Here is a 25,638-nt window from a genome sequence, read left to right on the forward strand (position 1 = left end):
ACAAAAAACAACATTTGATTTGAAAACAAAAGCCATAATAAACATTAAGCCTATTGATAAGGCTCACAAACAGTAATTTAATAACAGTATTTACAGAAAGTATTTGTTTATAGTTTTGTTTAAAAGCTTTAATTTCCTTTCTGACCCCTCACTTTCCTAAACAGTATGTGGAGGCATAGTGGTAAGAGATTACTTCTCAAATGGGATTATTTTCTTAAGGGAAATCCTAAAGGAAGTGACAAAACTTAAGTACCATTACTACATTTATACTAATCCTGCAAAAGAAAGATGAATCCTGCATCACCAAAACACACATATCTCTTTAAAGCGCCTTGATTGGTAATTAAAATAGCTCAAGACAGGCAGCAGCTTACAGGGCTGGCAAAGCTGCTGCTTTTAGACATTTGTGAAGACACTGGGGTATGATTGTGGATTTGCCACTAAGACTTCCCATCTGACTTTACAGATATTCTTCCAAATGTCCTTGATATCTCTCTCTCTTTCTCTCCAACTCTTTCCTTCCAGCTTCCTCTCTACAGAAAAGATATTTTTGTCACATGTCCTCATTAAATCATAGACCAGCTAGACTTTGTATTTTGAGAAAATGCCTTCAAAGGAAACCTATACACACAGAGACATTGACACACACAAACACACTTTCAAAAAATCAACACACACCATACTTAGCGCACAAAGGCGCTTTAATTAATCTCTTGTTAATGAAAAGAAGATGACAAAGTCCAGTCTATACTAATCCTCTGAGAAATTAATGCTATTTGAACAAAAAGTCAATTTACCAATAAGACTGCATTTCCTCATCAATATCGAATAAAAGCCACACTCATTATGATGAGTTATTTTTGTTTGTGTACAAATTCAATAAACTGGAAAAGAGGATGAAATAACCTGTTTTCAGTTGCTGTAAGACCAATAAAACCAACATAAATGTCTTTTCCTCGAGGTCATCAAGAATAATTATATGTGATTAAGCAATGCAATGCTCTGAAAGTCACTAAAAGGGGGGTTATGGATGGGAAAGGGAGCCAGAGCAGCAGAAGGGCTATGTTGTTGGGACAAATTGTCCAATTCCTTATCAGGGATGAAAAATATGAGGGTACTGAAGCAAGATGGAGGTCGTTAGAATCAGACTGACTAGTAGAAATAAGGTGATGCACCAAAGGGATTGGGGGCGAGCACTTCAAATAATAAAAAACAGATGTGATGGTATATGTGCAGATTTCTATATGTACTCTCCATTGGTTTGCTGAAATTAAGTGTTCTCAAAATAAAAAGAAATGCATTTAACCTTTCCACTGTATTCAGTAAGTGTCAGCACAGTCACAAAACCGCAATAAAGAAGCAGAAACATTGATATCAAGCTTTGCTTTAGTGCAGGTTACATAAATGTGCTCAGAATTTAAAAGTTGCAATAAAGACAGAAGTTTTTATTTTGTTGTTGGTTTTTTTTTGCGCAAAAACCTACAAAAACTCACGCTAGAAATTTCTCCTTTTCTTAGTTTGACCTGACATGATGACATATCCACAAGATACAAGGACAATTCAGACACGTGCGAATGGAGAAGTTGATCATTTCAACAACTGTGAACATATTTTATGGAATATTTCACTAAACATTAACCCATATAAGGAACATGATGGTCTTGTTAGTTGAAACCTTCAGATATTTTCATTCACTTGTCTCAAAAATATTTGTAATGCACATAGTAATTTGTTGATGTCTGGAATGAAAATGCTTTTAACTAAATTTTACATGTTTAAAGTCAAAATACAAGAGCTAGCCAGATAATATGTGATTTAAACTGGTACTAATTCAAATTTGCCAATCCTATAGCAATAGTTAAGTTTAAAAAAATATTTTTATTCAATCTGGGAGAACAGAGAGAAAAAATATCAACATTAATCGTTTTGATAGGTTACATGAAAAATATATTTTTTTATGCAAATAGGCTTAGTAGAAGTTCTTGGATGTGTCTTATGTGACAAAAGATGGAAGAAGAAAGCATTAATCTTAGAAGAACATTCACAAGTCCAGAATAAAATAAGATGAAATACATTGAAGTGTTTAAGTACTTAGTGTTTTATCATTAGGATACAGTATGCAATATAATAATAATTAGTATCTGGATGTTTACCGACTTTTTGTTGCTTAGTTGTTGACACACCAAATTTAGCTAATACAGATAAACAAACAAATTTCTATCTTTAGCTAAATTATTATATACTTTAAATCATCTTAATCACAAATATATGCATGTGGTCACCATAGCTACACTATGTAAATTAATTTACATTTACAGAAAAAAACAAAAATCAATTATAAGTAATATGTAGGATCAAAGTTTAATTCATCCATCATAATGGTGCAAAATACTCATCCTCAAGTTAGAGAGAATTACAATTTATAAATTATTTTAAAATACAATACATTTACTGGAAAAGAGTAATTAAATTTAGCATAATCAATCCAATAAATAATTAAACAGAAGTTAAAACAGCTGAAGAACAATAGACCAAAGAAAGGAGGTCTGAGAAATGCAGAGTGTAGAGTGCCAAATCGTTTTTAAAGGAAGGAAGAAAACTAAACTGAGAAAATAAAATAGAAGGACAAGAAACCCCTAAAACACATACAAGTAAAATAGGAAACCAGGGTCAACCTGTTATTTTTATTTGTCGAAAAACAAAACAAAGGGTGGAATAGAGCAGAGGCAAGTCTGGCTAACCTTCTGCTGTTTCTGCTAGCTCCCCCACTCTCCCACTAAGGAGAATAAAATGTTTAAATCACATCTCTGGGATGACCTTGACTGACTGGGAGCTGAATTAAATTTCTGTGGAGGAGAGCGAGGTATTCAAGTGGTAACGGTGAAAAGGATCATGTAAGGCATGATTGGAAAATTCAAAGCATCACTTGAAGGGCGACGATACATAACGGATCACAACCGCCTTGGCTGATTGTACTACAAAAAACGTCAATCCTTATCTCAGAGGGTAATTTTATAGGATATTTCATGGCATTCGCTGTATGCATAAAACCATCAGACTTCTTAAGTGTCTAACAGACAAAAACAAACTTATTCAGCCTTAAATTCATTATTACTCTTCTTGTAAATCAGTAAAAAGAAATGTGTTTCTTTACTACTTCTGGGATCTGATTGGTGAAGCTCTAGAGGTCAGTGGAAAGATGATTTAAGGAGGACAGTTTTTGACTCCAAGATATCCACCACTGACAGGGCCAATACACGATACTGCTCTCCTTTTCCAGTTTATTGAATTATAATCATCTAGACCTGCTGTTTGGTTGAAGAGGTGAGATAAATCACAAGTACCTCTGTGATGGTAGATTATAAGCTGCCAGCTTTTTCATTGTGTATATGTGTGGGGAAGATTTATTCAGTCGAGACTGCCAACTCTGTTCTTTTAAGAATGTGACACGAAGAATTAAGCACTTCAAATGGTGGATTAAAGGGTGAAGGAATCATATTCTATCCATCCTTTATTCACTTTTTTTTGCTATAGTTAATTCTTTATATATTTCATTTTCTGTGAGATAATCCTTCCCTCTAATGCTCAACCTCTTCATTCTTTACTGTTTAAAATGCCCTTCACTCATTATCAAGGTAGATGTTACCGTGTGGGAAATATTAGACAGCTACTGAACATTTCATACTTAAAGAGGAGGCTTTGGAAGAAGGAAAAATAGGAAATATTAAGGATATGAAAAAATTTAACATTGGCCAAATCGTGATTGTTAGATGATTAGGTTGGGGCATCTCAAGAACTGCAGCTTTTGTGGAGAGCTTCCAGTAAGCAATTTGATTATCTATTAAAGTGACCCAGAATTGAACAATGGTGAACCAGCAACAGGGTTATAAGCAGTTGCGGGCAAAGTTTAAGGATTTATTCAGAAGTGAAAGCTGACGCACTGCGATTTAGCCCAACAGAAAAGCTCTCAGAGTCAAAACTCACAATGCAGTGAGGTTTGTTGCAATCGGGGCTTTACAGCCTCAGACTAATCAGGGTGAAATTAGTACTCTCTGATGGCTGACAGAAAATGTCTATAGGGGTTACACAAGGGGAGGTGGAATCAGGCCTACGGTTTAAAGCTTTGGAGCAGTTCCAGGAGGTTAACAGACTTTTTTTTTTTTTAAATCACAGCAGCGAGAAGCAAATAAATATCTGAAACACAGCACAGGCCACAGGGTGGGTAAGGGCTAAAACCCAATGGGCGTATCATACATGCTAAGCTCATTGTTTAGTGAAACAAACACAACAGTCTAATAATAATGCAGAAACATAAGAAAGGATAAATAAACATTCAGATTCGACAAGTGTGTTTGTATGCTTTGGAAATGTACAAAGCAAAATAAAGATAAACATTTAAAATAGTGCTAAATTCTTAACCAAGAATCAGACATCATTTTTTTAATATCTCAGCGGCTTCCATATTCAAGGGTCTTCACAGCCAGTCCTTTAAACCTTCTCACATTTGGCAAAGTTTATATGCTGAATGTCCTCCCTGACACAACCACGATTCAAACCCAGGTCCCCTACTGTACATTACAGTCAATTCATTTAAACACTACACCATGGGGATGGTGACAACACCACTCATTTACAGTAAACAACATGTTAAATCTATTATTTCTTATGAAAATATTTGCATTTGGCAAATCTGGAACAGCCCTGCAGCAAGAAGGTTCCGGGTTCGATTCCCGGTCCAGGGTATTTCTGGATGGAGTTTGCATCTTCTCCCTGAGCATGCATGGGTTCTCTCTGGGTACTCCGGCTTCCTCACCCAGTCCAAAAATTGGGGGAGGAAGGTCAACTGGCTTCTCTGATTTATCCTTAAGTGTGAGTGTCTGTGTAAATGGTTGATTGTCCTGTTTGTCTCTGTGTTACACTGTGATAGACTGGTGATCTATCCAGGGTGTACCCCGCCTCTCACCCATTGACAGCTGGAGATATGCACCAGCAACCCTTGCGACCCCAAAAGGGATAAAGGTGATAGAAAAAGGATGGATGGATATCTGGAACAGACCGATTGTAAAAAGAAGTCCCAAACTGTTGTTATTAAAGCTAAGATCCCTTATTTCCATCTTCTTTGTATTGTCGTTCAACTTCTTGGGGATACAGTAGTATACAGTTTCAGAGTTTATAGATCAGAACATAACAAAACAGATCTTAATCAATATTCTGTCATGAACAGAAAAATGTGTTTTAGTATAGAAATGGTCCTGAAAAAATGTGCTCAATGTAAGTGTATCAAAGTATTCTGGTCTGCTACTGTATATTACCAGTCTAACATTATGTAAGCTAATCACATTAAAAAGTCATTATCTTCATGACAGTGTTACACTCCAGAGATATACGAAGGTAATAATTCTAATACTTCTGGGCAAGTTATGATCCAGAATTCAACAGAGGTCAGTACTGCGGTAGAGCATTATCCACTGTAAGCTGTAAAATCAAGAACTGTCTTATATAAAAGCCTGATTATACTTATCAGCAAAAATTTAAAGAAGATAAATGATACAGGACGTGTCCATTTACCATTTAAAGAGGTTCTTTATGAATTCATTATGTGTTTGTAGAACAGTAATGTAGCAAAACAAAATAAAAATGCGGTTTACAATATGAAAATAACAAAATATAGATGCTTCAGCCAAGAACAGGATCGATTTCTAAACCATAAAATAAGTAAATATTAAGTAATATGATTGTTATTTAATAGGAGATCATAATGTAAAGACACTACATTTATAAACAAATATTAATCTAGAACTACGAAATAACAGCCCGAAATAACAGCCCGTCTTCACTTTGTCTACAAAAAAAACTTACTTCTCAGAGCTAAAGCAAAAAATACCTTCCTCACACTTTTAAGGTAGCTTCCAAAACGTTGTCAAATAATAATATACCAAATAAACGAACGTTTTAAGGTACAGAGATCTTTATAGACCAAGTCCTGGCTGTGTGGTGTTAATTGTAACTGGAAGAGTTGTACTTGCAGGTGCAGGAAAAAGCTGTGAGGAATGTAAATGAATTGCTGTTTCTACGACTTCACACTGGCTCTTACGGCATTGTTAATAGTAACCGCAGCTGTTAATTAATTGATGAAGCTTCCTGCTGACAAGCACGTTTACACTTTCTGTTTGGTTGACTGCGTTTTTAATCAGGACTAATTATCCATGGGTGTATTTGGGTTGTTTAACGGTTGAACATCATGGTTGGTTAGTGTGTGTACGAGTGGAGAGTGTTGCACCCATGCCTAAACTTGATGTTGTATAGGAAGGTCATTTTCATTTGAAACATTTAGTTAGTTTTTCTTTTTTTTCACAACTTCTAACATTAAACCATAAACTTCACAAGAGATTACGAGAAAATGGGCTGCATAAATTGAAAGGGGATAAAAAAATAAAAGAGCTTTTTGAAATTTCTTTCAAAAAACAAAGATAGAATCATTTTTATTCAGGGCAGCATGGAGGTGCAGTTGTTGGCATTGCTGCCTTGCAGCAAGAAGGTCCCTGCTATGAATCATAGCCTGGGGTCTTTCTTCATTGAGTTTCCATCCTGTTCCTGTGAACATGTGGATTCTCTTCAGGTAATCCTGCCTTCTCTCCTACTCCAAAAACATGACTATTAAACTGGTTTCTCTAAATTGACCTTTGGTCTGACTGTATTGGAATATCCTAATTTGTGTGGAACATCTCACTGTAAATCTCATATGTATGCTACTTGTAACCTGACAAGATATAGTTCTCTTTTTGCCTATCAGGACAATATTATTACTAAATATAGGAATCAGACCCCCTTGAATATATAAGGCTAAGCCAGTGTAAAAAATGGATCTGTATTCAGCTTCCTCGGTCAGTGTTTTGTAAAGTTACTCTGTAAAAGCTGCTTCAGTTTTTTGTGTGTATGACTGCTGGCTTTGCACATCTAAAAGTTAAAATTTTTGACTGTTCTGAAATACATACTTGCCAAAGCATTTCATCCTGGATAGGGTTAAAGATTAGCAGGAATTTTGCAAATGTTTTTTTGGCATGGGCAGTTTTGTAGGATGCTAAACTAATAATTTATGTGGTAATATTTTAAAACTGTGTGTTCAAAACTGTCTGTCTGTAATTGAGCCCTAGTAAACACATACCTTCAAAATATATAATTCTATCAAAACATGGTCCTGCAAAGAAAACTAGTAGTGAATACAAATGCTGCACTTTTTCCAACTTTTGAAAACCATATATTTATTTCAACTTAAAGTTGATAACTGCAAGTTTCACTCCTCCCAATTAGTATGTGTTCAGGAGGAGTAAAAGTCATGCTCACGCTCTTACTTCCTGCAGTTTGCCAGCTAGTTGCTGATGTCAACCTTTGATTAACATTAGCCCTTACAGTTTAGAAGAACAGACCTGTTTTAGGCCCCTTTGCTTCTTTAAAGCTTCACCATTACTTATAAGCTTGACTAATGTTCAACCTTGTTTTTCTTTTGTTTTGTTTGTTTTTTTCCAGCATCCTTGGTAGCCATCCCACTCTGTCCCAGACCGCCTGCGCAAATCAATGCCTAGAGTCTTGGGTGTTCGTCCCGTCTTGCTCTGCTCTGAGTTCCTTGGAGCTTGATGAGAGCATGCAAGGTATTATTATTTGTTAATTCATATGAACAATACGAGGTAATGGACGCTTTATTTAATACAGTTTTAAATATTTAAAACCCACCAGCAGCGTCTGTGCAAACATTTTCTTTCGTTGTGGGTCTTTGAAATAAGGATAATTACGATCATACAAACTTTGTTTGTTCTCTACCTTCAAACTCAGCATCATTTCATCCATGCCTGCGATAAGAAGTTTATTTTGAAGTTGTAAGATGCAGTCTTGGATATTGTTGTGACTGGATTTGATGAATCATCTCGATTAAAATCTAAATATTTTAATCGAGATGAAAAATCTGCTTCCTGGTATGTTGAAGTACCAGTAGTTTGTAACCAATAATTTAATTAAAAGTTCTTATTTTTTGAAGAATTATGCTATCATTTGTAGTTACTATTTTGTCGTACATGAGTGGGGCGGAGCGGTTACGGAGGATCTGGAATCTGGGGATTATGGAGGATGTGGGATTTTGGGGTAAGAGATGTAAGAAAAGAAACAATTTCTAAGGTCTATGGCAACGCTACTAGGATATGGCAACGCCTTTGCAACATCTTACATGATTTCAACCTAGAATGGAGCAGCAATAAGCAATAATACAATAAATCTATTATTGTTTACAGTGCGGGATCCTTTGCTGTAGACGTCATAATCAATTATTTATATAAAAAAAATATATTTTCTTACAGTAAACAATACATTTATTCTGCACCCCTCTAAACGTTCTGAGGATGTATTACTTCTAAAAAAGGAACTGTGTTCATGAAAACATTTTAGCTACGACCTTTATAATAATGCACTTCTTTTTGTTAATCTATTACATAAAATTAAACATTACACCAGTAGAAAAGCATAAACACATAAATGAAAAATTAAGAGCATAGATGTTGAATTTTATTTTATAATTTGTAAAATAGGTTAATTGTGGCAATGTTGTAAAGTTTGTGTTCATGTTTTACTTTCTATAGTATGAGAATTAAGAAAAACACTAACGTTCTTTTGTAATCATAGTTAGCAATGTTACTGTAAATATAGTACAGTAAATAACATATATCAAATTATTTATTACTTAATTTACAAATTAGGAGAAGTAAATATGGATCTCCTAATTTCACATAATGATGTTGTGACTAATAAGTAAAGAAAAAAACCTCTGAGTTTTTTTTAAAGCCAACACTTCCATTTAACCTTTCCTGGACAGCATGCAAACAATCTGTTTCTGGTCTTCACCAGTGACGTGCGGTGAGGTTCATAGCTGGTGAGGCACTGACGTCATCAGAATCAGATTTGCAAATAGATGCATAGATTGACAGCAGTTTACAGGTTATGTTTCACTTCTGCATCCTTACACATACAAACTGTAGCTCACAAAACACACATTTCCTTAAAAAACAAAACAAAATAAATGTTATTACTGTCTTACCTTTACTTATAAATGAATAGAAGTCCTCCTTATCTTCCTTCAGTTTTAAAAGTCTCTCTGTCTCAATGGAGATCACTGCCAGGGAAGAAAGCCTTCCTTGATCCGTCCTGTTCCTGCCTTATGTTTTCAGTCTCTTGAGCACCCCCTGCCATGAGGCAAGAGAACTGCCTGCCTCACCTCGAACTTGTTCTCTGCCGTTTATAATCGCTCATTACACGAAACACGTTACACAAACACAGTTGGTGACAAAAAGCTCTGTACATTATATACATAAGCCAAATTATTAGAAATAAGTTCACATATTACATTTGTTTAAACCATTTTATTGACGCCGTACAGCAACATGCTCTCTCCGCTTTGCAGCCAGCGCAGAGCCAGGGGTTGCGCAATCCAAGGTGAGGCAGAGCTCGCTGCTGCCTCACCGGCATCGCTTCCAAGCATTTGAATGGGAAAATAAGAAAATTCAGCGATTTTGAACAAATAAAAATCGAAATTGGTGAAGCTACATGAAAAATGAATATTTTTTAGTACAAACCACCGGATGAATATAACAATTTAAATTACTTTATGATTATATATTTTCTTTCTTTCCATGATGGCTGGTGAGGCACTGCCTCACCTGCCTCCCCTGACCGCACGTCACTGGTCTTCACCAGCAAGCTAAGATGGTACAGGTCTCTTTCACTAAATACGCTGAGCTAAACCCATTTTTACAAGAATGAATAAAAAACTTTTTTTTTATTAGAATAGATGAGCAGGTTCCATAAGAAGGGTTCTAACACTCATCAAGGTGGAAACATTTAAGGACAGAATATTCTGAGTTGGCAGACATCTGCTGCATGTCTGTCTGTAATTGTCTAGTGACTGAACAGGCAGAGGGCATTTATCACCCTGTCTCCTCTCTATGGATGGATGACATCTGCTCCAACACCTTCACCCACACCTTCTCGGATGTTCTCTGTTGCCGCCATATAACAGCTTCCCCTGTGTTCATCTCCTCTCCACAGCTCCTTCACTGTTGGTTCTCCATATCACACCATTTTTCTGCTATTTATAATATGCTCTCCTCAGCTCTTTTTGAAAGTCTCTCCAGTCTTTTATCCCCTCCCTTCTGTAAGGCAGCTCTTTGTCAGTTCTTTTTCCCCAACACTCCAACCATCACCTAACAACTTTCTGCTTTACCTCTTCCCACTCGCCTCTACAACTTCAATTCTAACAAGCTATACGTATATTCGACTGAATTTCTCAGACTTTTCAGGGAGATGTCACTGAAAAATACAGTTATCAAAAATTATAAATCAGAGCCAATAATCTTTTTACCAGGAAATTTTACTCCAATATTTTTTTCCCATAGCTAATTACTTCTCTGGCAGCTAACAAAAATAAACTCATTAGCATGATTAAAGGTGGAATAAGTTGTATTAGAATATCTCCACACCAAATTTAAATAAATGTACAGCATTCACATAACTGCACATACATATAAGAATATACATATTCTAAATGTTGGCTATTTAAAGTAAATTATCTGATACTGAATTCAAAAGCTGTTGTTTTGTTTCAATAAAGTTGAGGTTTTATTACATTTTCTGAATTACAGTCATTTCTGGATGTCACAAGAGCTTTTACCGCTGTTATTTGAGACACACAACACAATGCAGCACAGTACATTATGTCCTACTCACCAATTACAATTACAAATTAGTTTTAAAGAGTGTTTTATTTTTATTAGAAGCATAAAGTAAAATCTTACTTTTAAAAAATGAAGTGAAATAAGGTTCAGTGCCATTATTTAGCAGTATTTCAATCATTACTAAGACTCTGATGTTATTTTTGTTTTATTGATCAAGGGCTTTATTTGTTTTTAAGGGTGTTTTTAGTTTCTCCGTAGTTATCGGCTCCAAAAAGACAACAGAAAAGTACGAAATATACAGGATGTAATTTTTTGCTTTATGGTTTGAATGTATAAATTATATTTGGTGATTGTTAGAAACAGCAAAACATCCTGGTTTCCGAATGAAGACAATATAAATTGGTTTATATTGTTTTACGTGTAAATATAAGGAATGATTGCTATCACTCCCCACCTAATTTTCTTTGTTTTGTTAATGAGAGGTGCCCCACACTTAAAATTAATTTTTTTTGTTCTTATAAATCACTAATGTCTTTGTCTAATTCAAACTACATGTTTACCTGAGAAAACCAACTCTGCACAATAATTCTGAGCAGGAGGGAATGTGGCCTTGATAAGCTTTTCAATAATAATAATTGCACTGCATTATTATTCTTTCCTATTTAAAAAGGTGTCCCCTTTTCACTTTTAAATTTTATTTTGTTATATTACTTTACCTTCTTTATATATATATTTTACTCTGTCTACTTGTTTTGCCTATTTTCATGAAATGTTGGACAATAAAGGTCCCCCTGAGGTTCCAGACCCAAAAAAAAAAAAAAAAAAAAAAAGTGAGGAGGGTCCTGTACCAGAACTTAAAATTGTTAAGCAGTTTGCGCTTGGAAAAAAAAAAAAAAAGTGTACGGCTTGAGCCTTAACCTGAATAAGAAGAATATTTATAGCAGACTTTATAGCCTGAGGCTAAAGGCTGCCTAGGTGACATTTTATCAGAACATATTTTACATTTTCTGACTCTTATTTCATGCTTTACCTGAAAACACCGCTAATAGAGCAATAAGCTATAAGACATATGGGATGGATGAAAAAGGTGATGTGTGAACGAAGAGTGATAGACACTACTATCAATATAGATCTGCCACATACAAGCTTCAACAGTGTTTCTACTCATCTGGGGAATGCCGTTATGTTAGCAGCAACAAAACTACCAGTGGTTACCATATTAGTTTTTATACATATATTGATAAAAAAAAAAACAATTAAATTAACTGACTGTTTAGCTTTTTACAAAATTAATTCAATTACCCAACATTTCTTGCATGATTTTGAAACCTAAGTTTGGTAACCGTAAAGATTGTATTTACCAAAGTGTAAATGACCGATGACCAACACTTAAGTGAGGTAAAAATCCTTGTTTACGTAATTTTTTTCACACAAGTTTCCTGTTTAAAATTAAAATATAAATAAATATATTATAAATATAAATTAATAAATACAAACAAAATATCTAGCCTCAGGTGGATGTAGGTTGGTTTTGGACCAGGTAATAATGTTATCATACCAATGTAAAGATATCATAAAGAGACTTAATTTCAATGTTTTCAAATAGGCAAAAGTAAACATTTTATTAGTACGGTACTAAAATTCTGTTTTCTTTCTTTTAAGTAAATTTGTGTTTTTTTTCCCTTATAGAGTAACAAGATAATAGAGATGATATAAGCTGGATAATTAGTCAGTCTGGATACTACAGTAGAAACTGTAGGAACTTGCTTAAATGTCATATTGCTTAATGCTTCCCAAATTTACTTTCCCAACATTATTGTGTAAATGAAGAATGATGGGCGGTAATTAAGAGCTCACATGGATCTATGTTTTATTACAATTAGAATATTTTCAAACAGCCAAATGTTGGGAAATGAGTGCTGCAAAACTTTATGCTCCATATAGGAAGGGCACTATGAAAATAAGCATTAGATATGCCTTTTAGTTTTACTGTTGTTTGGCTATTTTTAAATGGACAACATTTTTACACTACATGCCTAGACTTAAGGCATGTATACTGAGGTGTCTGTAGTTGAGCATGTAGAAACTAACAGCACAATGCAGCGCGGTAACTTGGCCAGGCAGGTGGTGTTAATCTGAGGTGTTTGTGCTGTGTGCTTGTGTACAAGCGTCTAACAGGTCAGGCCTGCCAACATATAATTTCTCCCAAGTCTTTTCATCTCATCTTCAACACATCCCTGCCTTTGCTCTCTCATTTCAACAATTCTTTACTTCAGGAAGGATTTGCGTTAAAATGACAGTCCCTAATAGGATAAACAAAGCATCTATTTTTACCTTGTTTCTAGCACGACGGTCACACTACACACATCACCATACAAAGCAGAACAGGACTCTGGTTAAGGGCTGACACATCGCTCAGTGAAGGAGGGAACTGAGGGTTAAGAAGGAGGAGGAATGAGATTGAAGTGATTTAATTGAAAAAGAAAGTAATGAGTAGAATGTAATAAAAATGCGTAGACATTTCGTTCTTGGAGGCAATGCTGACTGCCCTGTTTACTTCAGAAAAACTTTTTCTTCAATAAAAACCTGTATCAGCATTTATTTTTTTTTTATCTGACATTTAGCAAGCTCTGTGATGTCACTTTCTGCTAGTGAAAAATATTGCACTTTAAATTGCCGTTAGAGGATTCTGACATACTTTATCTCCAGTGCATCCGAAGCTGTTTTCAAGCAAATTCTGCAAATTTTCATTGACAGGTCACTCAGTAAACATAAGTGGTAAAGTAAATTTGGCTAATCATATTCAAGCCCACAAGTTCTGAAAGAAAAGGGACACTGTTCAGTGAACTTCTTAAAAAAAAAAAAAATTCAGACATTTCTGGGTACATTTTTTTTAGCTGCCCATGCAATTCTTGATAAGCTTTTTTCATAACTTTGAACATTTTAATCCCTTTCAAAGGCAAGAGTACAATATCAGTCTTTATTCTGTTGCTTATCTGCTCTTTCAAGGCATGGAAAAACAAACTTTATGGGCAAAAAGACTCAACAAAACAAAACTAGGGGTTAGAATTAGACCATCAACATTTAAGCAAGGCCACTGGTTGTCCAGACATAAAAAAAAGAAAAAGAAAAAAAAATAAATCTAAGTTTTGGTGACAAAATGTTTGAATTATCAGCTGGCACACATTTATGGTACTGCTGTCATTATCCAAATCAATTTCATTTGCCAAAGTAGTCCACACAAACGCGTAAAAATAATTAAGCTATATGGTACTGGGAGTTACAGTAAGAGTAAAGCATATTGTGTATTGTTATTAGTACCACCCACTGTATTGAAGATGTAGTGCATTTTTTTCAGGTTGATTTAAATAAATGTCCCATGGCCTTTTAGAGAAATTGAAGCACAAAGTGAGGAATCGTTTCAATCCTGGGAAAAGGCTAAGGTAAATAAAAAAAAGAGACTATAGACAATACTTGGAATTCCCAACTGTAAAAGTCAGCCTGGTAAATGCTAATTTTTTTCATTAAAGAGACAGCCTGGGGAAAATGAGACCTTGACATTGTGGCAAAAGCATGCCACATTCTTTATCCCAATAAACACTCATTATTTAAGCCAAGAGTCCAACCAAAGTAAGATGCATAAAAACCCCTTTAATTTCCTGAAGTTTAAATCAGTGTAACATGGTTAATTGGGCAGTATACATAAAGCCTTCCTTAAAGGTCACAGCTACAACCTTTTGATCGAAATGATTAACGTGTCAAAAATAGTACATCAACAAAACATTAAGAGTGCTGCAAAAATAAAAGCATTAACTTTCATTTAAAATATACATTCATTTAATACACACATTGACTTAAGGAAACAAAGAGAGTCAGAAGGAATGCAGAGGTTGGTGCGTCTTTTCTGAAATTTTAAGACGAATGTTTGGTTTTGTTACAGTAGCATTAAAATTAGCATTAGCGATAGCTTGTAACTGGCTTGCAAATATTACACAAGAGCGGGAAAGTGCTCCATTTACTAAACTTGTAGCAATATCCTTTAAAAAAATTTCTAAAATATATAAATATTGATGTTGTACAAACACATAATATATAACTTTAAAGATTCAAAGCATTCTAGAGTTTAAATTGTTTTCCTGGATTCTACAGTGTAAACATATTTTAATGTTCAATGTAAGGTGACACAATATTGGGTTAATTAGAGCGCCATGATGTGGTTCTTCAATAAAGTCCCTTCAGCTGTAACACTTAACAGACATGTCGTGCTAAGCTGTTACAAGGATTCACTATTTTCGCGCCACTAGTGCAGAACAGCTGAAGAAGGGAGGGTAACATGGTCAGCTTCCCTAGGCCCTTCAACCATTACGTTACATTCAAGAATGTATTTTAAAAATATGCCTGTTCGTAGGGGAAAATATGAAACCAATATATTTATTACATAATGAGTTTTTATATTTTTTTTAAGGTGTATAAATAAACTAAAGCAATATTGCTTTTGTTTATAATTTTAGGTCATCAGAGATCAGAATTAGATTTTTTTAGAAAACAAAATAATTTCCTAGGATAACAGAGAGACTTCCTTAACTAAACCTCCAAAAGGGAGCCACCTCTAACAGAAACAACTTCTACATCAAATGCAGTTTCTTAATGTAATAAATTGTGAAAACGTGTAGGGAGCAGTAGCGGCTGCCATGCTATTCTTGTCTGATCTCTGGTGTGGTAATTGAGGCCATGTGTCTGACAATAGGAAACTCACATCAAATCCCTTAGAAAGGAACAAAGTGCTATTAATCACCAGGGCAAGGCGTCATGACCAACAGCACAAACCCTCCACCACCACTACACACAACACATCCACTGACTGACCACGGTTAATGAGCTATGGCTGAGTCTACACAAACTTGACTTCCACAGGAATTTGTCTCTCCCTATATATTTTTGTGTGTGCTTTTCAGGTTTGTGGATCATTAGGAAACAAATGATGTGAATCTTAATTTAAATTTAGAGAACAGAGTTTATTCATATATTTTTTTTGCATTTATCAACCACGGTCTGATGCATGTTTTTACTCAGTTATTTCTAATAATGACATTGATAAGTATAGAACTTGACCATAAATTTAACACACTTCCCTTCAAACAGCCTTCGTTCTAATATATATATATATATATATATATATATATATATATATAAATGCAGACCAACACCAAAAAGGAGTGGACACATCTGTGAACCAATCAGCAAGAATTCAGGCAAAGATCAGCCTGACTTCCCCATGAATATGGTGGCAGGAAGCTGCAGTCAGGCACATCTTGTATTTGGAGCAAAGGGTGGGGACATGGATCATCAAACTCTCCAGTGAGCTCATTACTCCCTGCAAAAGGGCAGGATGTTTCCAAGATGGTGGGAAGAGATTAAGAAAGATGACTCGAATTTCAAGTTTTTGCCAATGGAATCAATTTTGTGTTCCTTGAAACAGATGGTCCTGGGCCAAGCTGAAATATTTACCCACTTCGATTAAATCGCCTCACAGCCCAGTGTAATCACACTGCTCCCATTTGAAAGGACAAATAAGGAATTTTTGATAGATTTTTGTGAAAAAAAAAAAAAAAAAAAAAACATGTAGACAAGCAGACACTCAGACTCAAACAAAAAATAAAATCAGTATATATTCCTATAGATGCAGTATCATAACCCAAACATTTTTATTCATTTTCTAAAAATTGTTTGACTTGGTAGAATGAGAGCATGTTCTTTTAACAAACCATCCTTTATCTGAAGGTGATCAATTTTCTACAGAAAACAGGTTTGTACATAAATTGCTGGCAAACAAACATAGAATGTTTGACTGTTTGTGTGATTTGATTTATTTCATTCATTGAGACCAGACTTGGACATTTAACAGCAAACATGTCACATCTGTCTGCTTAGATGCCCTGGACTGGGCGGCAGTAGTCAGCGGAATCTCCTATTATTAACCCTGCAGAAAGTACATTCAATTATAAAAACAGATTTGAATAGGCTCCTTTTTAATTTGAAAATCTACATTTGTTTTTAAAGCACTATCAGTGGTTTCTCTGTTTGGCTAGCTGCTGTAGCACAGGTGCATGTGTCATGATATTGGGAAATGGTAACAAGAAAAACATACATAATGTAGTTTTGTACTTGTATGTAAGGGGTGAACATTGCATCATCATAGCAATAATAGCACAATATTAATATTGCAAAGGACCTCCTAAAATACACTATTTGTTGTTTTGGTGTTTCCCGTTTTCAAGCAATTTTTAGAGTTCTGGAAAATATTTAACCTGGATGTATCTAAAATAACAATGTCCTGGAAACTGAAGATTATGAAGAGAAGCCAAAACAAAACTATGTTATTTAACAGTATTTTATCAGTAAAGGTGCTTTATTTGTCATGATTTACACAGGCTATATACCACAGAATTTTATAGATTGTGCTCGTTGCGACTGAGCATGCCACCACTAACGGCTGACCAGACCATACCAGCATGTCTTTCATGGTAGGGGAAACCAGGGATCCCGTAGGAAACCTACGCACAACATGTAAACGTCCCTGCGGAGACTATGATGTCAACCGAAGACCTTCTTGCTGTGCAAACAAATGTGTGAACAAATGTCTCTGTTATTCCTAGTAGAATAAAGCTTTAATAACCATGTCAGTCTAAACATGCAGTAAAAATGAATTTGATTTAATATTTTTGCCAGCATATTACCAGCATATAAAGTTCCTGTTGTCAGTATGACCTTGTTAAATTATTAAAAACTGTTACTTGGAGTTGATTATAAAATATAGTTTTAGAATATTTAACCTTATTTATTGTTGTACTAATAGCACTAACTCTGATTGCTCTGACTGATCATCAGAATCACCGTGGACCTTTGGTTAAAAGTTAACACATGGTTAACCAAGAATGAATATTTTTATACCTACGAAAGAAGCTGTTGACAAAACACCATGTTTTTAGATGGCCCGGAAAGTATTAGTAATGTAATTTTGTCAATAGGTAAGCTTACTAATATTTTAAAATTCCTTGGGTAAAACAAAGACTGTTTTTGGTCAGACTAAGCTAAACAATCAACAATGATACAAACTGAATTTCATAGACGGTATGAAAATAACAGTGGTGAAAAACGCCAACAGATAATGGCTACACAAATTTCTGCTGTGACTTACTGAATAAAAAAAATATAAATAACTACCAGCAGGAAGCAGATGAATGGCTGACATGTACTAACAATTCAAGGAAAGCTTAGATAGTGGCTCTTTTGATTGTTTGCCATTTAGTGTGACTACTTGAGCTGTAATAGTGCAGATTTTACCTCAAAGAAACACTGATCAATGACCACAATGTGGCATTGCACTGTCGTGTGTCACAGCAAACCACACAAACATGTTTTGATCTTCCGTGATAAAAGAACTGCTGACAAGCACAGAGCTGTTGCCTACAGTACATAGATAAATCGTTACGTTAAACAAGGCACAGTTAGCAGAACTTCAAGCATGAAAGTAGACAAAAAAGTTGGACTCTGATCAGTAGAGTAGGTTGTCTGCTCGGCTACTATATGCTTTCAAAAGGCTATTTTAAAACTAAAAATAGTTGCTGTATCAAACAACGAAAATACACCATTTTCTGGTAAGGTCAAAAGCTTTAGGTTGTTAAAGAACATTGTTGAGCCAAACAAAGTATGCATAGATTGAAGGGCTTCATAAGGTAAGTCGTAAATAAAATTTACTGTCGTCTGAAAGACACGATTATTCAAGAAGTGAAAAATTGTTCCGGATATTTTCAAATGTGGACAAATTTAAGTCAGAATCAACACCATTTAATTACAAAGCAGAAGCTTAGCACACCAGCTCTTTTATTTCTTTTAAAGCATATATTGTATCAAAATCAAATGACGTACACAGTGTGTAAGTTTAATGTCCTACCTTTGCTGATGTCCTGGTACTCCAGCCACAGCTGTCTCTGGACTTGTTTGTTGGGGTACCAGATGGTACAGGACTCCTGGAAGCCATAAACTGCCTCCTGTACATAGTGGTTCCCGAACTCCCTCAGGATCGAGACAAAGTCGCTGCGCTGCGTTGCCCCGTCTAGAGAATGGATTGCAGAGCTAAAAGCTGGGAAGATAGAAAGCAGATGATGGCATTACTGTTGTGGCATTATTAATTAGTTAGTACTAAGTGCCATTTCAATCTGAAAAAAACTCACACAAAGAGAAAAGACAATTAGGATACATTTATTGATACAATTACTTTGTCTTTGGCGCTCAGAACTCAGCAGGAAACATAGCAGTTAATTTTGATAGATATGCATGAACAGGAGCAAAGAATAGGGCTGTGCCCCCCCAGGCCTGAAACTGGTGGTGGAGTGGAAATAGATGAAGTTGGTCAGTCTGTAGACCTTTGGTTAGGGAGACGGTATGCTGAGCTTTTGGGGAGATCCAGTGGACTGCGTGAGCTGATACTAGAGCTTCACTCAGGGATCTAGAAGACGGAAGTCCAGTTGGATAACCCAGGTTGAGAGAACCTGTTCATGATGAGCAAGAATAAAGCGACAGTGAAGAGAAAAAACTCCCCGTTGGAAAGAAACCTCTGGCAGAACCAGGCGAAACATGGCGGTCTTCTGCCGGACCGGTTGAGATAAGACAGGGAACAGAGTAAGTGTCCCGGAGGAATGACACTCTGATGAAGCTTTAGCTATGAAGGTGGAGGAGGGGCTGGAAGTGGGTTGAAACGGTGTCACCTGAATGAAGTCACAGCGCATCCGTCGCCTGCGCACAGGAGCAGACAGGTGTGTATCGGAGGCCTTTTAAAGATGAGCTTTGGGTGCCGATTGGCTATCGTGGAGGCGTTGTTCAAAGCTGATTGGCTGTGTCGCGGATGGGTGTATGGTGTATGGTTTCTTCAGTTGAACTTCCGCCTAGGCTCCATTTTAAATAGCACTTGGAGATTATATCAATTTATAATATATTTGTTTATATGAAAGTATAATGAATAATTTATATTGACGAAAAGATATTTCCCTTATAATCACATGCTAATTTTAAAGTAGATAAGCAGGACAAGTAAAGAAATTATCTTCCCAAAAATAATTTAAGTAATTTACTGACAGACAATGAGGTACAAGATTTTAATCTAAATTGATTCTCCTTTCAAGTAATGTTAAGATGGATAGAGCATACCTGGTACTTCATACAGATTAACTACCTAAAAGCTCAAGTATCTAAACAGAGGGAGTAAAATAATAATAATAAAAAAAAAAATCTGCTCCATTAGTCGGAGGTTGTGTGCTCAGTCGATTTCCCTTCCCATGGTTAACACATGACCATGCTTTTACACATGTAAAACACCTGGTCATTGAATAAGTGGATAAAAAAGGGAGAATCTATGTAGATGCATGAAGTCAACCACCAAGGACATTTGTAATGAACATAGATTAAACAGACCTTAGCATCAGCAGCAATGCAGAAGACGGAATTAATGACATTAAATCCTTAAAAACGACTCTGTGTCTCAGAATACAAGTTACTTGGATAATATTTACAGGTAGATTGTGGGGCAACTTTCCTCTCTGTGATATAGTTTTCAAAACCTTTTCTGAATAAATAACTTAACTAAATAAATGATTATCCAAATGTCTTTAAAAACAACTGATATATATCGCATCTCTTTCTAAAGACTAAGTAAGAAATTTAAAACATTTTCATTTCATGCAGCTGGACAATTACAGAGATGTATGAAAAGATTCATTGATTAATACTGTGTTTAAACAAGCTTTTAATCAGCTGATGAAAAGTTGAAAAACTATATTCTTGAATAGCCAAAATCTGCACAAAAATCTGATCTACTTGTTATTTTATGTCAAGTATTTATGCTGCATGACCTCCTGAAAGCAAAGGCGCAAAACACTTTCCATCTTTAAATGTGTCAAGAGAGTTGAGCTGCACAAGAAAGGCCTCTTGCGATGACCCATTTCTGCCAAGGTTGGATTCAGTAAGACAGTCATTTTGAAATTATTATAGATCCTGAGGGTTATGGCACAAAAAAGTCAAGTGGTAGACTAAAAAAAAATGTCACCTGTTCTGAGTCAGAGAATCCGGTAAGCACTCTGGGAAGACTGACTTTCTTGGTGCTGACAGTAGCACAATAACCAGAAAATGGATAGGAAAACAACACGAGCCTTCAAGGGCCACATCCCTTATCATGCTGAAAACTTGCAGCTTTTGAGTGTATAATTTAAAAACAAACATGGACATTCAAAAGTAGAAGAAAATGTTATTCTCTGACAACAAATTTCTTTTGGATGCTTCTGATGGATTTCAAAGTAACAGCTACAACAGGTAGATCTTACTAGTTTTTTTTAGCACAGCGCAGTTAGTAAAGACCCTTGGTTGATGTGTATCGATTTTTCCGTTAATGCACCAACAGTATGGAGCTTTAGGTTGTGCAGAAAGGTCAAAGCAAAACTGGCTATATCATATGTTGCAGCATGTCTTTCCTGGATAGAAGGCCCTTATCCATGGGCTCATCACTAGGTTAACAACAGGGAAATTGTTCAACTTGTAATGCATTTTTTTAAAAAGAGCTCTTTAACAGAATAATCTGGAAACCTCTATTCTGGACCATCCTACATATACACTTAATTTAAATCCAATTAGAAAATATTTAGAGGTGGATGATGGGGAATTTACAAAAAATATCATTTAGAGTAAGACATGAAAACCAGTAATTTTTCTACCTAATTTAATTTTTTTTTTATGTGGAGTCTATTGGATTAAAACATTAATTAACTTTTTTTGTCCTCTAACATATCTCTGCATTTGATATTTAAAAGAACAAACAAACCATTTTTTCTATAATTGTTGGGGAGACTTTTTTAAAAATCTGTATGTTTTTGAATGTCCTTTGGAATGGGATTATTTGTCACGATCCTTTAGCAAAGTCATCTGAGCAAACATCTGGCTGCATCTGAAGAGACTCTGCTTTGACCCGTAGGCATCAAGGAATTTGGAAACTCATGTTAGTCTTTCTTCCCCATTCAGGTGGTGTTACAACGGACTGAACGCTCTGATTCTCACATTTTGATATTTACAGCACTAATCACTGAAACTATCACAGGCTTAGAAATATACATTGTCAAAGACTCCTCACATGGTTGAAATTAATTAAATGCTGCGATCAGACAAACAGTGCAGCATGAAAAGCAGCAGTAAAGTAGCAGGAATTCAAAACAGCTCTTCCCAGACAAATGCCAGCCGAATGGTAGCCAACTTCCAGCCACTGGAGTGACCCCCTCCTTCTCCTGGGCGTGCATATTTTTGTACTCTGACTCCACCCTTTCACTGAATTACAGTGCCTGACCAGGAGATGACGCCTCTCTTTAGAGCTTAAAGTCCACAAACAAATCATGACAGAAAGAAAATTTTAGTATAAAGAACGATGTTTAAAAAAAGGAATCTTAGGGGACCAGCCGAGGACCCATCAAGAAAAGTGGGGAAATTTTGAATGGCTACTACTGAACATGACTGCTGATGTGCTTTTAAGATAACAAATGGTTTGTGGTTGTATTTTTAACATACTGATTACAGTATACATGATTTCCAAACAATTCAAGAAAAAAAAAAGATTTTTCTTCTATGCTATTAGGAAAACAAAAGCCCTCATATGATAACGTGATTTGACCGGAAGTGAAAATGTACATAATCTTCTAAACTTTTTTAATAGACAGTAATTATTAAATCAGATAAAGGGAGACAAATTTAGAAGTTTAGATATTTACACCAACAATTTGTTATTAGTGTTCTAAATTCCCCCCTTTAATCCACTTTGTCTCACTTCAGCAACTACAAAAAGGTATTTATCATCAGAGCAGCACCTGAAAGCTGATGTTAGGTGTTTGACACCAAGCGTCTTACATGGAATTAGGTGGACATCTGAGTCATCTGCTTACTATTCATGAACTCTTTCAAGCAAAGAGTGAGGATTATCCACACTGTCCACTCATGGATATGAGCGAACTTTGCTTCTTGTAAGAGGAAATAAAAAAAAAAAAAGCAAAGGGAGTCATACATTTGACTCTTTTCAAAGCTAAAGCTGTTTCAGGAGCACTGCCTAGATCACAACTTGGTTTTAGAATATATCCAAAACTGAGAAAACTATTAAATTAAATCTCACATGGACTGAAAATACGATGTAGGATCTAGTACAATGCAAGTTAAGTATTCTTTAAGCTTTTAAATAATCAACAAGCTTAAAAAAGCAAGTAGATGCTTCGATTTGTGGCAGTTGGATTCTTTTTTGTATTGAAGTTTTATCTTTCATCTGAATTATTTCTCTCCTGGGATTTAAGCCTTGATTGTGGAATATATTAAGACAAGAAGGATTTATCTATATCAGCCCTTGTGGAGACAGGGACTTCATGTCAGGGTTGGGTGGAAGTTGGTTGAGGACCCAAATGCAGAGATGAAGATGCAGAAATGAGTAGTGGCAGATTTATTGGATGTACAGTAGATGGCAACAGAAACACAAATCCATGAACAATAAACAACTAATCGAACCAGGAGACATCAGGGAAAAACACACATGAGGATCAAAGCAATGAAGATAAACTAGCACTGAGGAACGGCTCAGGAAGATTGTTTATCGGAGACAGAACAAAGACTTGGGTATTCAGCTGATAGGGAGCAGGTGTGGATACAAACAATTAGAAGCTGGAGACTGGCACAAGAGGGCAACAGAGAGCAACACACAAAAAAACAAAAAACAAAAAAAAAACTGCTTAAATACAACTATAAAACAACTACAATGTCACAAAACAAAAAAAGAAACAATTACCAAGAAAACACAGAATAACATAAATAAAAATGTAAATGAAAACTTAAACAGAACAAAAAAGTCCACAAAGGGCAGGATCATGACACTTCAGATAAAAAATACTTTGCAAACCAGACTTAAAAATCTGTTTTCAGAATCCATAATTAATTCAGATAATTCGAAATGAAAACCATTTAAAAATAAACATATGGAGAAAATTTAATGTATCTCTTGTTGAATGAATGAAAAACCCACAATGCTTACAGAAATAACTTTAATCTAACAACAAATACATAGCAGTTTTAAGAAAATCAACAAATTAAAGTCAGAGATTGCTTTTCAACCATGCTTCAACTGAATTATTTTATGTACTAAAATAATGAAACAGCCCTGAAAAAAATTTATGGTACCCATCTAAAAGACAAAAATAAAAGTGACTAAAGGGATGCGGTAAATGAAAGCTGAATCCCTAACCACTAACCCTTAACTTTCAAGTCACTCCCAATGAAGTCACTGTTTCAGCTGAGGAGGGCACCTTGATTGAATGTGGTAAAGGAAAGCGGTCACTGTTATGGCAACACAGATGCCCCATATGCCTGGCTGTAGCTCTGTGGCGCAGGTTAACATAAAGTCAAACATTTGCTCCTTTCTTAAAACAAATGTTTATGGTCAAATCTATTTCAAAGAGCACCTTCAATTTTGGTATTAAGGAAGTTTTTACGTTTTCCTCCGCCACCAGGCGGCTGTTACACCTGCTGCTGAATTCCAGCGAGGCTGCATCTGATGCAGACTCGCTATTCAAGGAATGAATGTTTAACTGGCCCAACTCACTAAGTGGTTTGGGGTGCCACTAAATGTGGTGGAGCCTCCTCGGGAATGTGCAATTGGAGGGTTAGTGCTTAGGGGCTGGTTTGGAATTGGGCCGACAGTATACCCTCTAACTAGCATAACAGGTTTCTACAATTTTGTCAGTGGGTCTACATATATATGGGGTTACAGTTAGTCACTGTGCAGTATGGTGTGTACCACACTCTACATGGACAGAGGAAGCAAAATAAATAGTTTTCTTATGAGTTTAGACAGAAAATAATAGATAAGAATGTTTAAGGTTATAAGGCCATCTCCAAGCAGCGTGAAGTTTCTGTGACTACAGTTGCACATAATACTCAGAAATGTAAAATCCATGAACTATAGTTCCTACTTGTGCCATCTCTTTTAGTTTCTTAACAGTTTGCCTTCACCCTGCATACTGTGTTCTATGTCTTGCCAATTCAAATTGCTACCAAGCCTGAAAAGTAGCTTGAAAATTTTCCGCCAAGTCAGTTCCTTTTACTCCTACTCAGTAATGCTTTTTTTTTTTACCTTCATTCTTAATAATTTATTTGTTGCCTTCATCCACCTGTCTGTACTTAGATCCTACTCCTGATAAAATAGCTTGCATATCAATAGTTAATTTGTACAATGATATATTTTTTAGAGTATACAGTATGAATATTGTGAAGACGCACTCAACATATGTGAATTAGTTATTCTAGATCAACATCATGACTTAAAAATCTAAAAATATTTAAGCTGCTAAATCTGTTCAAATATCATTCCTATTTGGTAAAGTGCTTTATTGATATGGGCACAAAAGAGCTAGAGGGACAAGAGTTTCCTTCCACTATAAGTTAAACAGTCCTCTAACCTTTTCACCCATAGATTTACACTACTGGAGAGCTGGATAACAAATGACTAAAGCAGTTTATCCGTCCTTGAAAGAAAGATTACTGTATATATTTAAACAGACCATAAAGCTGAACTGGCCAGAGCACTTTGTGAGGACAGTTTAACATAGATTTTATTATGACTACAACATTTTAAGACATTTTTTTAAGAATCAATCAATGAGTAAGTATTGATCAATTTAAATGAAATGTATATGTGGTAGGTATATGTTACTGTCTGATATTTAATTTTGGATACAGTCACTTGACATGGGAACTCAATGAGGGGGTGGAATAAGGATGTAAAAGGCATGAGAAGGGAGGGTTCAAATGCTACATTGATCACACTATAACAAAATGTCCATATGCTCAGTAGAAA

General features: G+C 35.5%; 1 protein-coding gene across 6 annotated transcripts in view; it reads right to left on the reverse strand.

The window, feature by feature from the left end:
* Positions 1-25,638, reverse strand: part of astn1 (astrotactin 1) — a 486,347-nt gene that overhangs the window by 173,911 nt on the left and 286,798 nt on the right. For all 6 annotated transcript variants that reach the window (XM_038300459.1, XM_038300458.1, XM_038300457.1 and 3 more), the window contains one exon: positions 18,670-18,858. In XM_038300459.1, coding sequence (XP_038156387.1) covers positions 18,670-18,858 — 189 coding nt within the window. The remainder of the gene's footprint in view (positions 1-18,669; positions 18,859-25,638) is intronic.

The sequence above is a fragment of the Cyprinodon tularosa genome, unplaced genomic scaffold, assembly GCF_016077235.1.
Source record: "Cyprinodon tularosa strain WSP-4 unplaced genomic scaffold, ASM1607723v1 ctg45, whole genome shotgun sequence".
In the NCBI taxonomy this organism is placed as follows: Eukaryota; Metazoa; Chordata; class Actinopteri; order Cyprinodontiformes; family Cyprinodontidae; genus Cyprinodon; species Cyprinodon tularosa.